At 34.3% G+C, this 16,123-nt stretch overlaps 1 protein-coding gene and 1 pseudogene across 1 annotated transcript; both read left to right on the forward strand.

The window, feature by feature from the left end:
• The first annotated feature begins 761 nt into the window (after positions 1–761).
• On the forward strand, positions 762–3,581 carry LOC112038894 (patatin-like protein 2; annotated as a pseudogene).
• A 4,973-nt stretch (positions 3,582–8,554) lies between these two features.
• Positions 8,555–11,810, forward strand: LOC112038897 (patatin-like protein 2). The gene is made up of 7 exons (XM_065776664.1): positions 8,555–8,819; positions 8,990–9,171; positions 9,408–9,597; positions 9,774–9,935; positions 10,086–10,388; positions 11,040–11,212; positions 11,334–11,810. Exons 1-7 carry the CDS (start codon positions 8,688–8,690, stop codon positions 11,455–11,457), a joined length of 1,266 nt encoding a protein of 421 aa, XP_065632736.1. The 5' UTR covers positions 8,555–8,687; the 3' UTR covers positions 11,458–11,810.
• Positions 11,811–16,123: the final 4,313 nt, after the last annotated feature.

The following is a 16,123-nucleotide window of genomic DNA, read 5'->3' on the forward strand; positions in this document are numbered from 1 at the left end:
GAAAATAGCATTTACGAAAAATATTTATTTTCCAGAAAATATTTTACATAAACCAAACACAGCCTAAATGACCTAAGAAATGTGACCCAATGCACATCATTATGAATTGTATCTTTCAAAAACCGGTGTGATCTAATGACTGAACTTTCTGCATTCCAATCATCATAGGTTGCCACTACTTGTGGAAAAAATCCAGATTTCAACTAGTGATTAAAATGTTTTCCAATTATTGAGCGCAACAACTAGACATTTGCCCTAGAGTGTGCACATGGACACTTACGCACTACAACTTGAGATTGAAAATCAAAAGAACAATATTAGAGATGTGCCTAACTTTTTTACATGGACTCACACTAGTAATATCATTTTATTATACATCTATCATAACATATCATCTCCACTGTTGTAAAAGAAATTGTGAAAAAATTTATATCCTAAACTTATTGAAATTAAACCAAAAAAGAGTCATTGGATAGGATATTTAAATCCAAAATATATTGCCCGCCTTAAAATTCCTTCTGCTAGATAATGAAATCCACTATCCATATTGCCATTAGGATATCACTTCACCTAATTCTTCTTACCTGCAATTCTCCTGGAGTCTCAACTACAATTCCTGTATATGTAGCGTCTAAGATGCAATTTCTTCTTTGCTAAAGAAAGATCACTATAAGGAAATGGAATACTCTGTTGTTCCTGTCAATGATAAAGCTACGTATCAACTCAAACCATATTGAAGAAACCACTATGTATGCATATGGTCCTTTCCTTATTACAGCATTATTAGTCCCATAAAAATGATGAAAATGTTGATTCTTAACCAGTTCTTGAAAGCTTAAAGGATTATAAATAGATTGGCACTATGTAGTTTCCGGCAGCACAATTAACCTCCTAGCCCCATAATCATATTCTCATCCCAGTCCCTTATGGAAAAAAAAAATATCACCCCTGCGGCCTCCAACACATGGAAACTTCATTACTGTTCTTAGCATTGATGGAGGTGGAATAAGGGGGATTATTCCAGGAATCATACTTAGCTTCCTTGATTCTGAGTTACAGGTTACAATATTGTTATATACCAGCCAGTTGGCACATGTCATCTATGTGTATAAAGTTGAAATATTAGTTTTCAATCTAAAGTTCTTATTTAATAGGAAAAAGAAATCAATCATTGGTAGCTTGCATAATTGCTTTTTTTTTCCAAATAAAAAATGGGTTTAATTAGTAACTTTCATCCCAATATAGTCACTTACAAGCCATGCGTGTAGATTAACTTCCAGAAGACCATTTGACAAGCTTGAGCTTTATAAAAATTGACTAAAGTGGTACTACATGTAAGTTATTCAAAATAGTAATGGCAATTAACATATGACTATTTCTTTCACATGGTTTTTTTTACAATTTTTACCTTGTGGTGCAGAAAATTGATGGCCCTGAAGCTAGAGTTGCAGATTATTTTGATGTGATCGCAGGGACAAGCACAGGAGGTCTTTTGACTACCATGCTAACTGCACCAAATGAAAACAAACGCCCCATGTATGCTGCAAAAGACATCAAGGCCTTCTATTTTGATAATGGACCCAAAATCTTTCCTCAAGATCGGTAACAATTGAGCCTCAATGTTTTTCATGCTATCACTATGTCTTATTTCATATTAAATAACACTATACTAATCTGCTTAAGCAACAGTTCCCCATTTGCGCAAGCAACAAAATTGATCAAAGCCATAACAGGACCAAAATACGATGGAAAGTATCTTCATAGCCTTCTGAAGGAAAAACTAGGGAATACTCAATTACGCCACACACTGACCAATGTGGTAATCCCAACCTTTGACATCAAACAACTCCAGCCAGCCATTTTCTCCAGCTATGAGGTTTTTAAATTAATCCAAGTTTTTAACTTTACCTGAAATTAATCCAGTCTAATGAGAAGGAATTAACACTTCACATAAACAAAAATGAACTAACATATATTTGTATCCATGCCTTAATTAGGTGAAGAACCATGCACACTTTGATGCCTTACTTTCAGATATATGCATCGGAACCTCAGCTGCCCCAACATATTTCCCTGCCCATAATTTTGATACCAAAGACTCAACTGGAAGAGTGAGAAAATTCAATCTTATTGATGGTGGTGTAGCTGCTAATAATCCGGTAATGAGTTTAGTATACGTCGCTTTTTTATTCTCTCTGAAATCATACTCTCTTATCAATATCATTGTCTAATTCTCATATGATTCTCTAGACTTTGATTGCCATTGGCGAAGTGACAAAAGAGATTAACCGGGGGAGTCCTAACTTCAGTTCCATAAAGACAGCAGATTATGGTCGATTTCTGGTTCTATCACTAGGAACTGGTTCAGCAAAAGTTGAAGAGAAATACACTGCCAAAGAAGCATCTCGGTGGGGTATATTCGGGTGGTTAACTAGTGGTCACTCTGCCCCATTGGTGAATGTGTTCACTCAAGCAAGTCCTGATATAGTGGACTTTCAACTTTCTGTTGTTTTTAAAGCTCTCGATAGTGAAAATAACTACCTCCGAATTCAGGTAATAATTAAACTTCAATGCTTAAGTCCAATGTGGGCAGATACTACTATACACAAGTTTTATTAAATTCAGTATTTCATTGATTGATTTTAACTGATGCCTTGAGTCCAAAAAGTGCAAGGGATGTAACTTGATAGTCAATACCCATGTTTGGCACATTAATATGAGAGTGACAAATTAGTTACCACTTGTTCTAAAAGTTTAAGTCTATAGAAAAAGACAACTTTAATCATTTAAAAATTATTTTAACATTGACATTTCAGGATGATACACTGAAGGGAGAAGTGTCTTCTGTTGATATTTCCACCAAGGAGAATATGGAAAATCTTGCAAAGTTGCAGAAGGATTATTAAAGAAACCGATCTCAAGGGTGAACTTAGAGACGGGTAATCTGGAGCCTTCGAAACATGAGACTAATGAGGAGGCTCTCATAAGGTGTAAGATTATTCAAATTTTTGCGAAGTATAAAAAAATCTGCATTGTTAATAATAACAATAGCTTTTATCCAAATAATGCAGGTTAGCAAAGCTACTCTCAAAAGAGAAGTACTGTCGCGACACCTCATCACTGTAGAAATGAGATGCGAAACGCAACTGATGTTAATCTAAGAACTGCTGAAATGATATAAAGTTAATGTAACATATTTCCATAGAACTTTGAACAGGCTTCCAGTGCAATGAAATGGAGCCTAGTCAGTAATTTGCTTGAGTCCTCTTGTTAAAGTCTAAAAGACTGTATGAAACTATATAGAATAAAGTACAGAGGTCTGCCTTTTATATAGGTAGACAAGATACATTGTATAAGTAATATAAGTGTGGTGGAGACCTAAAATAATTGGCCTAAGCGTCTTGGGCTTATATTCTAACAGCCTCTCACAAATTCATTTGGGTGAGTGGAGACCAACTTGAATTTGGCAGCTAATGCACTAAAACATCTTGGTGGAGGAGGTTTGGTAAAGATATCAGCTACTCTTGTGAGAGACAGATTGAGCTTTAAGTTTTAATGTATTATTTATTATTGTTGTTCTTGTTTTTAGTATTTATTCTAATTGGTGTTTTGTTTATCCTGAGTTGGATCTATAGCCGTCCATGTGAATTGTACTGTCTTAGTTCTGGCTGCAAGCCTTCAGCCATGCATTAAAAAAATGTCTTGCGGCCGGGTATGGGCGCACTTACCCTTATCAAGAATGTTATTGGGCAATAGAAGACTCATCTTTCACAATTTACTTATTCAGTTATTTGGCTTCCACTTTTATGCATTTTCCTAATATAAAAAAAAATATATATATATATGTATATATATAAAAATAAAAAAGCCAAGCTTTAAACCTTTAGGAATATATCATTATCACTACGCACCTTTAATGCAATGTTCACTCTAAAAATATAAGTGCTTTCAAGTTTTCAAAAAGGAGTTTCACACATATATATATATATACTTAAACTATGCTAGAGTAGATTTCTATCTTGTATAAAAATAAATAACAAAATAAAGTAATATATCATTTATTATATACCACCCGTGCACTTGCTTCTATGATGTATGTTTTTTTTTTTTTTAAATTAGGATGGTCTTCTGTGATGTATGTTGATGCGTCTTTTTCAAATGTTGTCATCATGCTTATTCCTAATGTGATAAGGTCTGACAGGAAAGATATTATCAATTTTCATACTTAATTTGTTCCCTTCTCTAAACATAAATTAATCTTCTTCCTACCTTGCTAGTAAACTGCAAATAATTTATTTAAAAATATTGCAGCAATACAAATATCAATTAATACTAGATTGGAAATGCAGTAAGTCAAAAACTGCCATAGAAAATTCTAAACAGGTGGTGCTAAATCTATGTTCCTGTCAAGAAAAAACTTAGTAATTAAACTCTCAACATGAACTACTTATGGTTAGAATAATGGCTAAATGATTTAATTTACCATTTTCCTATTAGTTTAAGCACTAGAGACAAGTCGCATAATTTCATGCTGCAGTTCTTTCATTAATCTCTACTGTAATTTTTTTTTTCTTTCATTAATCTCTGCTAAAGGTCCTAGAAATGATCAAGTTTTGAAAACAATGCATAAGGCCAATAGAATGACCAAGCTTTTACATTTCTTTTATGCAGCGCTTGAAATTGAATGGTACGTACACATACGTTGAATTGTTGAATTCTAACAAGTACTCAGTTACTAGAATTGCCTTTGCAAGTTATCCTCTGATAATGGATATAATATTCTTCACATTTAAAATTCCATTTGCCCTTTCTTCACGTTTGTTTTAGCCAAAGAGAAAAGGAAGCATAACCTAGACAACGCTCTCAAAGGTCTGACTATGTCAACTGGAAAATTTACCAAAACTAAGTATCGTAGCTATAAGACTTACTTCTTTTCCTTTTTGACAGAACAATCAAATCTTTTAAGAATGAATAACCATGCATGTCGGATTTGCAAAATGGTATAGATACATAGGTAATTCAACACAATTTGAAGACAAAATTCATAAGGCCAATAGAATTATCAAGTTTTTCGTGTTAACGTATATAGTGTTGTGGGCTTTAGGCCCAAATTAGGTTACTTGTATAGCACACATATTTACTTGTACTGCACACATATGCCTCCTATATAAAGGCACCTATGTATATTCTTTTATCATGAAATACTATACAATCATTAACATTTCGCATTTCCTTTAAGCATTAGATGTAATTGAATTGTACACATTTGTTTGAATATTGAATTCTAACAAGTTCCTCAAAAGACTTTCCGATGATACGATCACCTGTTGGGTGTATAGACGTTATTGAAGTCCTAAATTAAATAATAATATTAATAATAAGTGGTTAATATTGAAAGTTCAAAATGTGTATAAAACACCCTTGAACGTTTAGACTCCCAAATACAAAGTTACCAATTCAAGCCTTATATCAAACAACTAATGTGCAGAACATGATAACAAGCTCACAACAGAATTGATAAACAATCTAAGCCAAATATAAACACATCCATAACAGTAAATATAAGGCAAAGATAAAGGGAAAGAAGATGCAAACACACGGACAACACACGATGTGTTATCGAAGAGGAAACCGAAGTCCTCAGCGTAAAACCTCTCCGCCGCCCTCAAAGCGGTAAATAATCCACTAAAGAATGTAGTTAGGATACATGAACAGTAGAAGACCCTTCAAGCCTAATCTACCCAAGTACCTAAGCCCTCCAAGCTTCTTACTCCAACGAGGTTACGCCGAATCTATTTCTTCTTTAACTTCGCGGATTCCGCTACTATACCATAGCATCAACCAATCTATATTGGTTCCTTCCAAACTGCTTCCCTTAGCACGAAATGAACCTTCTCACAGACGTAGGTGTGGTGAGATAAGGATTTAATCAATGGCCTCTTAAGGATGTAACAATGGAGAGGAAGAGAGTAGAGAAATTTGTAGAGTCTCTAAGGTAAAGATTAGAGATGAGGCAATCTTGTTTTTTGAAAGCTCGTAAATGTGTTGAAAACACAAGAGCCGTTTAGACCCCCAATTAAAATTACGGCTTGGTTGATTTTACACTAACTTAATACTAAGTGCAGAATAGTGTAAACACAAGCGTAAAAGCAATATACCTACTCTAATCCATATTTAAAGCAACACAGCAGTAAAAATGAAATAAACAAGAGTAGGGAAGAAGGATGCAAACACAGAAAATACCGAGACGTGTTTTCGAAGAGGAAACCGAAGACCTCAGCGAAAAACCTCTCCGCCGCCCTCCAAGCGAAAATCGATCTACTAAATAATCAGTTGGGATACATGAGTTAGCAAGAGACCCTCCAAGCCTAATCTACCCAATGTACATAAGCCCTCCAAGCTCCTACTCCAACAAGGCTTCTCGGAACCGTGTCTTGTCTAGCACCCCGGATCCCGCAACAAGCTCCATGTTGCATCTGCCATTCCAGGCTTCTTCCAATGCTTCCCAGCAGCACCAAAACGTCACTCAATACTCTCAAAGGATGTGGTAAGTGTTTGGGCTATCAACCTCTCAATGGTGTGGAAATGAAGAGGAAAGGGTTGAGGAGATACCACAAGCAATTGTATAGAGAAAGGTGGGGATGACAATCTCTAATTCTCAATGTGTTTGGCTAGGGTTTTCTCTCTGAAGCATTCCTCAACATTTGTGGGTAATGAGGGTATATATAGGATAGGTGCAAAATGTGTGAGTCATTCAGTACAGGCTGGCAGAACAGCATGTCTCGCGGGTGTCTCGCGGGAAGGCCTTACCTGCGAGATACTCGCGAGAGACAGCTATCTCCACCTGGCCTGACTCTTCGCATTCCAGCATGTGCAGGGCACATGCTTCACTTCGCGGGAAGCTAGGTCGCGACATACCCGCGAGAATCCTTCAGCCTCCAAATGCTTGAGTCTTCACACACACTCTCTATCACACAACCCTTACAACACATCCCACAACAAATACAGGGTATAAACGATTGAAAATACATACAATCAAATTTGGCACGGAATAAAAGCCAACAAAATACATAGTTGTAAATAACAACTTTACATTTTTCTCTAGGGTTTCTCTTACAAAAATTCTCTCTGGAAACTCTCTTTAAATTGTGGGTATAAAGGTCTATATATAGTGGGGTGAGAAATGAATACGAAGAGACAGTTTTTGCCAAACATGGTAAATTGGCGGCTTGGTCTCGCGGCTTGTCCAAGTCACAAGTTCAAGTCGCGGCATAACAGCCTGGCCAGCTTAGGACTTTTGTCTTGTAGTGCAACAGCTGGCGCAACCCTTCAGCTTCCTTGTGTGCATCTCATGTGCCTGCATTTGGCGGCTTGTAGCCGCGAGCCACCCGCGAGTCCTAACCGCGAAGCTCTGCTTCTTTGCACATACTTGAGATTTTCTTCACATCTTCTTACACACTACCCTTACAATAATCCCACCTAAATACAAGGTTACTAAGTGTTAAATTACAAGCAAATTGGCACGGAATAAAGCCAACAAGATGGTTGATAAATTTCAACCTTACAAATATAACATAGTTGAGCTCATAGTTAAATCTTTTGAGTTAAGTGTGTCTCTATAAATTAAATACTCAAAGAGTCTACTTAAAGTGTTTTATCTCTCCAACATCACCATCATGTTAGGAAGATAATACTTGGAAAACTCCAATTGAGTCTAACGTGTTTATCTCCCCAACATCATCATCATGTTAGGAAAATAATACTTGGGAAAACTCCAATGGAGCCCTTAATATGACATAGGAGCTCCACTATATTATATTAATTTCTCGACTTCCCTTCTTTTTCTCTATGTGAATATTCTACTCGCACGTATATATCCAGTACATCTTTTGGTTACTTGAGGCACTGCCTTTTTCGAATCAAATTAACATGTAAAATGTAAAGACTTGTTATTCTTGAATGTTGCAGCCATTGAATGTAGCAAAAGCAAAGCTTGAGAATAATAACAAATTTAATTTTAGCCACTAGGTAGGGATTAACTTGGGGTAGCCATTCATGAGCGCCTTTTTTAGGCCTCTTGCCTAACCAGTCCCATTTTGCCTTTATGGTCTAACCAAACTCGGGCTTACCTACAATTCTTTTGAAGTGGTCTCACCTACAATTCTCACTTACAGTGACATAGCCTAAAGGGACAATTTTTGTGACAATGTAAGAGGCAATGCTTGTAATTCACCCGAACTTTCCAATCACTACATTGGTTTATGAATTTTCAGCATATATGTACGTAAACAATATCAGCAAAGGTACAAGTTACTGGTCAAATTTGAAACACTTTGATCTTCACCCGAACTTTCCAATCACTACATTGGCTTATGAATTTTCAGTATATATGTACGTAAACAATATCAGCAAAGGTACAAGTTACTGGTCAAATTTGAAACACTTTGATCCGATGACTTTCTTTTAAGGCTTATGGCCCAATCCAATGACACGGTTGAATTTTTGGACAAGGAGATGTCTGAGAAGTACTATAAATACACATACTTCCATGAAAAGAAGACATATCAAGTCACATAATCCTCTCTTTTAAACTTCCTTAAAAGTTCATAGTTTCTCTAAAGCTCTTAAATCCTCTCTCTCTCTCTCTCTCTCTCTCTCTCTCTCTCCTTACCTGCATCTTTGTCCCAATGGGCTCAACAAATGTACCCCTACAACCTCCAACTTATGGAAACCTAATCACTGTTCTCAGCATTGATGGTGGTGGAATAAGAGGGGTTATCCCAGGAACTATCCTTAGTTTTTTAGAATCTGAACTTCAGGTAGAAAAATATATTATATATTAATCATTCATGTTTCATGCCACAAACCTAATGAAATTCAACACTTTTTTTCATTCACTAGTGAAGTTCTGCTTTGTTAAATCATTTATAAGGGTTCAACATGCAATCTTTCCAAGTACTTACTCTATATTTGCTTATGTATGGTGCAGAAACTGGATGGTGAAGATGCAAGAATAGCAGATTATTTTGATGTTATCTCAGGAACAAGCACAGGTGGTCTTGTCACTGCCATGCTAGCTGCTCCAGATGAAAATAACCGACCTGTCTTTGCTGCCAAGGATATCAAGGATTTCTACCTAAACCACTGCCCTCATATCTTCCCACAGAACAGGTAAAAATTAGAGTATGAGATATAAAAATATCAATAAAAAAAAAAAAAAATATATATATATATATATGTTTGATTATTGACTTGACCCCACCCACAGAACAGGTAAAAATTAGAGTATGAGATATAAAAATATCAATAAAAAAAAAAAAAAATATATATATATATATATGTTTGATTATTGACTTGACCCCATTTGTTTTGGTTTTTAACATGATATTATTTTTTCCAAATTGCAGTTGTCCAGTACTTCCTCATCTTTCAAAGATTATCAAAGCTCTGGCTGGACCAAAGTATGATGGGAAATATCTGCATAACCTTGTTAAGGAAAAACTAGGACATACTAAATTGGAAAAGACATTGACTAATGTTGTTATTCCAACATTTGACATCAAAAGACTCCAGCCAACCATTTTTTCTAGCTATGAGGTTTGTCTTCTTCTCATTAAAATGGTTTTTTAATTGGTTAATTACCCCATTACTTTTTTCTTTCTTTAATTTCCACAATATATGTAGTGGTTCAGATTAACCCTGGATAAGAAAGTGACTGCAAATGATGCGGCTAAATTGTACTAACATTTACTTTGATTTGGTCATGAAAACAGGTAAAGAACAACCCAAGCAAGAATGCCTTACTCTCAGATATTTGCATAGCAACCTCAGCTGCCCCAACTTATCTTCCAACTTATTACTTTGAAACTGTAGACCCCGAGGGAAATGTGAGAGAATTTAACCTTACAGATGGTGGTGTTGCTGCTAATAATCCGGTATATGTCTTTTTCAAACCTCACATGACTCCCAATGATTATTATATATAATAAATTTCCTAATATTTTTTTATTATAAACTTGTTTAAAAAATAGAAAATTTAATCTTTTAACCATTATTCTAGTATTACTAAATTGGTGCAATTTCAGGCTTTACTTGCCATTGGTGAAGTGACAAAGCAAATCATTCGAGGAAGTTCTGACTTCTTTCCAATAAAACCAATGGACTATGGAAGGTTTCTAGTGATATCATTAGGAACTGGCTCACAAAAAGCCGAAGGAAAATATAGGGCACACAAGGCAGCTAAGTGGGGCTTGCTGGATTGGTTAACAAGTGGTGGTTCCACCCCAATTATTGATGTATTTTCTCACGCAAGTGCAGACATGGTTGATGTCCACCTCTCTGTGGTTTTTCAAGCCCTTCATTCTGAGAAAAGTTACCTACGGATTCAGGTACATATATATCATTCAAACCTTCCATACATAAGAAAATACTACAACTATTATCAATTTTATTACCCAAAAAAAAAAATTATAACTTACATGTCAATGAATGCAATTAATGACACATCAATAATATAGTAATAAATAAATTTTTTAATTACTCTTTGAGTGAGACTAGGGGTTAGTACATATTTTATTACACAAATCATGTAAATCGATGTTCACCAATTGTGTTCTGTGGGCATAAAAAAATTTCACAACATTTTCTCAACAAGTTGAGGTGTCAATTCATCATAGGTCAATAAAATAAGGTTATACACAAATCCACTACAACTAAAAATAAATGTATCATAAGAATATTGTGAGATTTTTATTGTATATCAAGACTTTTTAGTCATGAATTTTTTAAAAAAAAATGATTTAAACATTTATTTATTATGTGTTGAAGTGACAATGATCACATTTATTATGACAACGTTAGTTTGAAAACATTTATAGTAAAATTAATAAAAACTTTGATATTTTTCTTACATTTTTTGTTTTGTATTTAAGAATTGACACATTGTTATACAAGTCTTATTTAATAAAATTCATGGTATAAAAGTCAAAAGTTCTTGTTCACTTAATTAACATAGACAACTTTGAATCAAAACAATGCAGGACGATACCTTGGTTGGGACAGTAACTTCTGTGGACGTGGCCACAAAACAAAATATGGATGATCTTGTGAAAGTTGGTGAAGAGTTGCTAAAGAAACCAGTTGCTAGGGTGAACTTGGAGACAGGAGTTTATGAGGCTTCTAACCATGAAACTAATGAAGCTGCCCTCATAAGGTACTAAAAATAGATATATCAAACTCTTATTATATATATTCTACAATTTCTTTAGAAAAAAGTTTTGTTTTTAGTTTTCACATTAAGCTAATGCAAAAGCATATAATTAATGTTGTTGCAGGTTTGCAAAATTACTCTCCCAAGAAAGGCACCTTCGCCATGCAAAGTCCCCCGCCGGACATGCTCATGATCATCAAGCCACCAGTACTCACAAAACGAATGGTCTTAGTAGACTAAGCATATAATTTTTTTGCTAATATTATATTAAGGGTTGAGATTATATCTAATGCATCAATACACTGGACATATTAAAATGCAGACACATGTTTGTATTTTAATGTGTCTAGTGTATTAGTGCATTTGACATAAACCGAGTCTTTGTATTAAAATGTTGTAACATCGAGGATGGGACACAAAAATCCCACATTTTTATTCTTTGGTAGTATTTGTCTAAATAAAATGTTAGGTAAGATAACCTGACACTGACACAAATTTTTTTTTTTTTTTTTTTTGGTGGGTGATTTGTAATTGATAAATGAAAGCCAATTTAGCTTCCATGTATTCTTTTTGTTAATTCAATAGAAATTTTTTTAAATCTCGTTTCTTTAGTCAAATTTCTGAACACTTTAGTCCTTGTTTTGTGGTGCTATGTTTCTTGGCTCGTGCGTGCATGTAATTGTATGGGTTACGACTTACAAGGAAAGAGAAGAAGAGAGAGCTTTCAATAAATCGTAATATGATCAAATTTCCACAATTGCGTGACCAAGAAAATAAAACTCTAGTCCTTGATTTCACCATTAGTGGTTGGAAATTGAAATAATCAACAATGACTTTAGTGATGATGATATTTGTTGAATCAACCAGGAAAGTGATTTACTTAATAGATTCATCAACCTTTTAATAATATCACCAAATCGCCATCTAAAAAAATAAATAAATAAATAATATTACCAAATCCAGATATTTCCAAAACTCGTAGAAATTATGTAAGCATGCTGTCACCTTTGAAAAGCTGTTTCTACTTTGAAGTGAAAGCGCTATCCATGCCCATTAGGCAGCATTAAATTATGTAAGCCTGCTGCCAGCGTTAACTAGGCCTGTCCACGGGTCGGTCCGGGTCGGGTTTGTGCCCAACCCGGAACCGACCCGACTACATCGGGTCTTCAACATCCAGACCCGCCGCCGACCGTTAATGAGTCGGTTCCGGCGACTCGGATATCGGGTATGGATCGGTCGGTGATCGGTCGGACTCGGGAAAGATGAAATCAGGCGAAATCAAGCCGAAACTGGCCGAAATCTGCTAGATCTGGCCGAAACATGGCCGGATCGAGCAAGATTTCAAAACGCACTCACCAAATCTTGAAGAGATCTCGCCGGATCTCAAGGATCTGTTGAGATCCCGACGAGATCTCGCCGGATCTCAACGGACCTGTCGAGAAATGATCAGAAATCCTCATACCTGAGAAAATCGGTGGGTGTTTCCGATATATAGGCGGTCGGATCGGTTGGAATCGGATTTTGAAGAGCAGACCCGTCAACCGACCCGCCGGTCTCGGTTTTTGGAAGTTGAAACCCGCTGCCGACCGTCACCGGTGTCGGGTCGGCCGGTTTCGGATACGGATCGGACGGTTCGCCTCGGTTTGGTCGGGTACGGGTTCTGGTGGACAACCCTAGCGTTAACCATTCAATTTTTTGTCGTGAGAGCGTTGTCATACCAATTGTACATTCAATTTTGTGTACGAACATATATGGGCCATGAAAATATTCAGAAAACTGTACGTAAACAGCACTCATTTGCCAACCATAACAATCAATGTTGAGCTACATAGTAATCCCGCCGGATAAGGTAATCCAGTGCATTAATTGGCTTTGTATAACCTTGTCAAATAAATACATCATAAAAGAAAAGACAGCGCATGAGTTTATAATAAGCCTATAAGGGTTAGGTTAGCAATGCTTTTATAACAATTACTAACTAGTCATATTAACATATATTTATAGGATAATTGTTAATAAATTATAAGAGAAAAGTTTTGATACTATTTTTATGAAAAATATAAAAAATTGTCAACAATATTTATTGTTATTTTATTATTTTCCTAATAAAATGTTTCTAAAAATAATTCTTAAACCAATGCTCTTAGAGTATTAATTAACATTTCTCATTATTAATAAATCATATTAGGAAAGTTTTGACATCATTTTTATTAGAATTAATTATTTTATTATTTTCACATAAAATGGTTCCTAAACCAATACCTTATGACATTTTTTAACATTTCCATATAATCAAAGTGGTGGCATTACACTAGTGGAAGGGTTTTTTTTGTCAACTAAAATGAGTGTGTGTTTGGGATGAGCTGAATTTTTCAGTTTATCTCCACTTTCAGCTTATATTTGCTACTATTTATGAGTCTCACTGCACTTTTTGATACTATTTATAGGTCTCATTATACTATTCAGCTTATTTTTTGACTTTTTTTTACGTTTTCAGCAAAAAGTTTTCAGTTTCAACTAAATAAGCTATTCCAAACGGACACTAAATGTGATAAATGGTGAAATTTCTATATGATGAATAAATAACTTTTTAGCTTTGTCTCACTTATGACATAGACTATGCAAATTAGCTCCTAGAAACTACATGATACTTAAAGACTATGCAAATCAACTACCAGAAACTACATTATACCCAAATGAATGCAAATTTCTTTCTTAATCCTACTTCATAGTATAAATATGTATATTAATCTCTCTCTTTTTTTGGTATATTTTTTATTATCCTCGACACACTTTTTAAAATTTTCAACAAAAGTAAGGGCTTGCAACAACATTATGCTCATTGCTTGAGTAGGATTTTTTTTTTTTTTTTTTTTTTTTTTCATCAAGAGTAAGGCAAAAGTATTCGATACTCCTGAAATACAATGGCGTGTTGCTCATTCCTCTAAAAGTACCTAATAATTACTCAAGAGTAAGGGCATACTCTCTTTACTCAGGGTATATTATACAATTTTTTCTCCTTTTTAGATATTTTGTCACCTCTAATGTTAAATTATCAATTGTTTTAAAAGCTCAATCTATTAGGAAAATGTGAATTTAATCATTTAACCATAATTTTAATATTTTCCCTCACATGTGGCCCTAAACTCCCCCCTTAATAAGTGTGGCCCAATATGTGAGATATTTAATATTTTAAATGGAAGGTAGAGTAAAACCAAATATCAAATTTATGATCTCTTACTCTAATACTATATTAAATTATTAATAGTCCCAAAAGCTTAAACTATTAAGAAATGATAAATTTAATCATTTAATTATAATTCTAACATCAAATACCAAACTATTGCGAGAAAGTGTCTCTGGTGACACTTCAACACAAGATTAATTATAAAAATTATTATTGGTTTTTGAAAGATTTCCAAATAATTAATAGGAACAAAGAAAAAACCAAAAAAAAAAAAAAAGACAATCCCAAACATGAGAAGAACCCCAGTGATTTACATGATTCGACAATAACCTACGTCCACAAGGAGTAGCAGATGAATTAATTCACTATATCAAAAAGAGATCTCTAAATGCGTACAAACTCAAATAGGACTCACAAATAATAAAATCTCTATAAGGCTTTCTCAAATTAATTCAAAGTCCCTTCTTATGTGGGACGACTCTTGGGTAAAGCTACCAAACCTTTATTTATATTGTCTATTTAATTATAAGATTTTAATAACTGTTTTTTGGTGGTCAAAGAGTATATTTTCTTGGTGGTTAATGAATCCTTTTTTGAACAAAGCAAAAATACTATGATAAAGTCAAAAAGAGATGATATGTCCACAATATTTTTACAACAAATCCTAAGTGATAGGTTGTTACTGGTTATTATTGTTAGGGTAAAAAAGTAATCTTAATGTTAGATTCAAATTTGAGCCAATAACAACTAACCACCTATAATTTATTATAAAAATATTGTAAAAATGTTGTGAACGTAGCACATCTCAAAGTCAAATTAGAATTTTAGACATTATCTTATATAATAAATCTCCTCCATATAATAAATCACAAGAATCACAAACTAAGCCAACCTCTACAACACGGCAACACCCACCACATGTCCATGCCTATCTATTCATCTTAGATATAAGCTTATCTTCTTTGCTGAGCCCCATCCATCAACATCATGAATGTTACAGGACTTACAAAAATCAATTAACAAGGTTTTGTAAAGTTTTAAAAGGAAAACGACAGTTTAACCACACAAAACAGTACTTCAAAACTCTAGAAACAAAGTTTTTTTTTTTTTTTTGAGAGAAAAAATCTTAATTATGTTTGTGGATGGAGACTCAAAATTTTATTTTTAAAAAATAATAAAAAAGAAAAAGAAAAAGACTGGTGAAAGAGAAAAAAAAAAAAATGAAGTCATGTTTGAAATTGAAAAGTTTTTTTTTTTTTTTCTTAAAGGAAAAAAGAAAAAAAGATTGATGATATCTAGGCAATAAAATAAAACAAAATGTAAGCATTTACATATACAAGAACATGTGAGTACTTGTCCTCACTCCACTTGACATGAATATGATCTATAATAACACTAAAAAGTCTAAAACCATACGTTTTAAGTATCATACAGATTAATATAATTCATACCACTTTTAAAACTCTAAAATAAAATTTTGGTGACTTTTTGAGTGCAAGATGCCAAGAGTATTGACCCTTTCATATGAGACAATTTTCAATTCCTCTGCCTAATAATTCGTTTGGTGAAAGGGAAAAGTTTTTGCCCCATGCAGAAATAACTCACCCTATGGCAAGATTGTCAAAATCAGGATCTTACATAAGATTGTGGGAGGTAGGTGGGATTGTAGATAGTAGGATCGGATCAGATCATAGATCGTAAGATTGTACATTATTTGAGAAAAAAAC

The sequence above is a fragment of the Quercus suber genome, unplaced genomic scaffold (assembly GCF_002906115.3).
Source record: "Quercus suber isolate HL8 unplaced genomic scaffold, Cork oak 2.0 scaffold_138, whole genome shotgun sequence".
NCBI lineage: Eukaryota > Viridiplantae > Streptophyta > Magnoliopsida > Fagales > Fagaceae > Quercus > Quercus suber.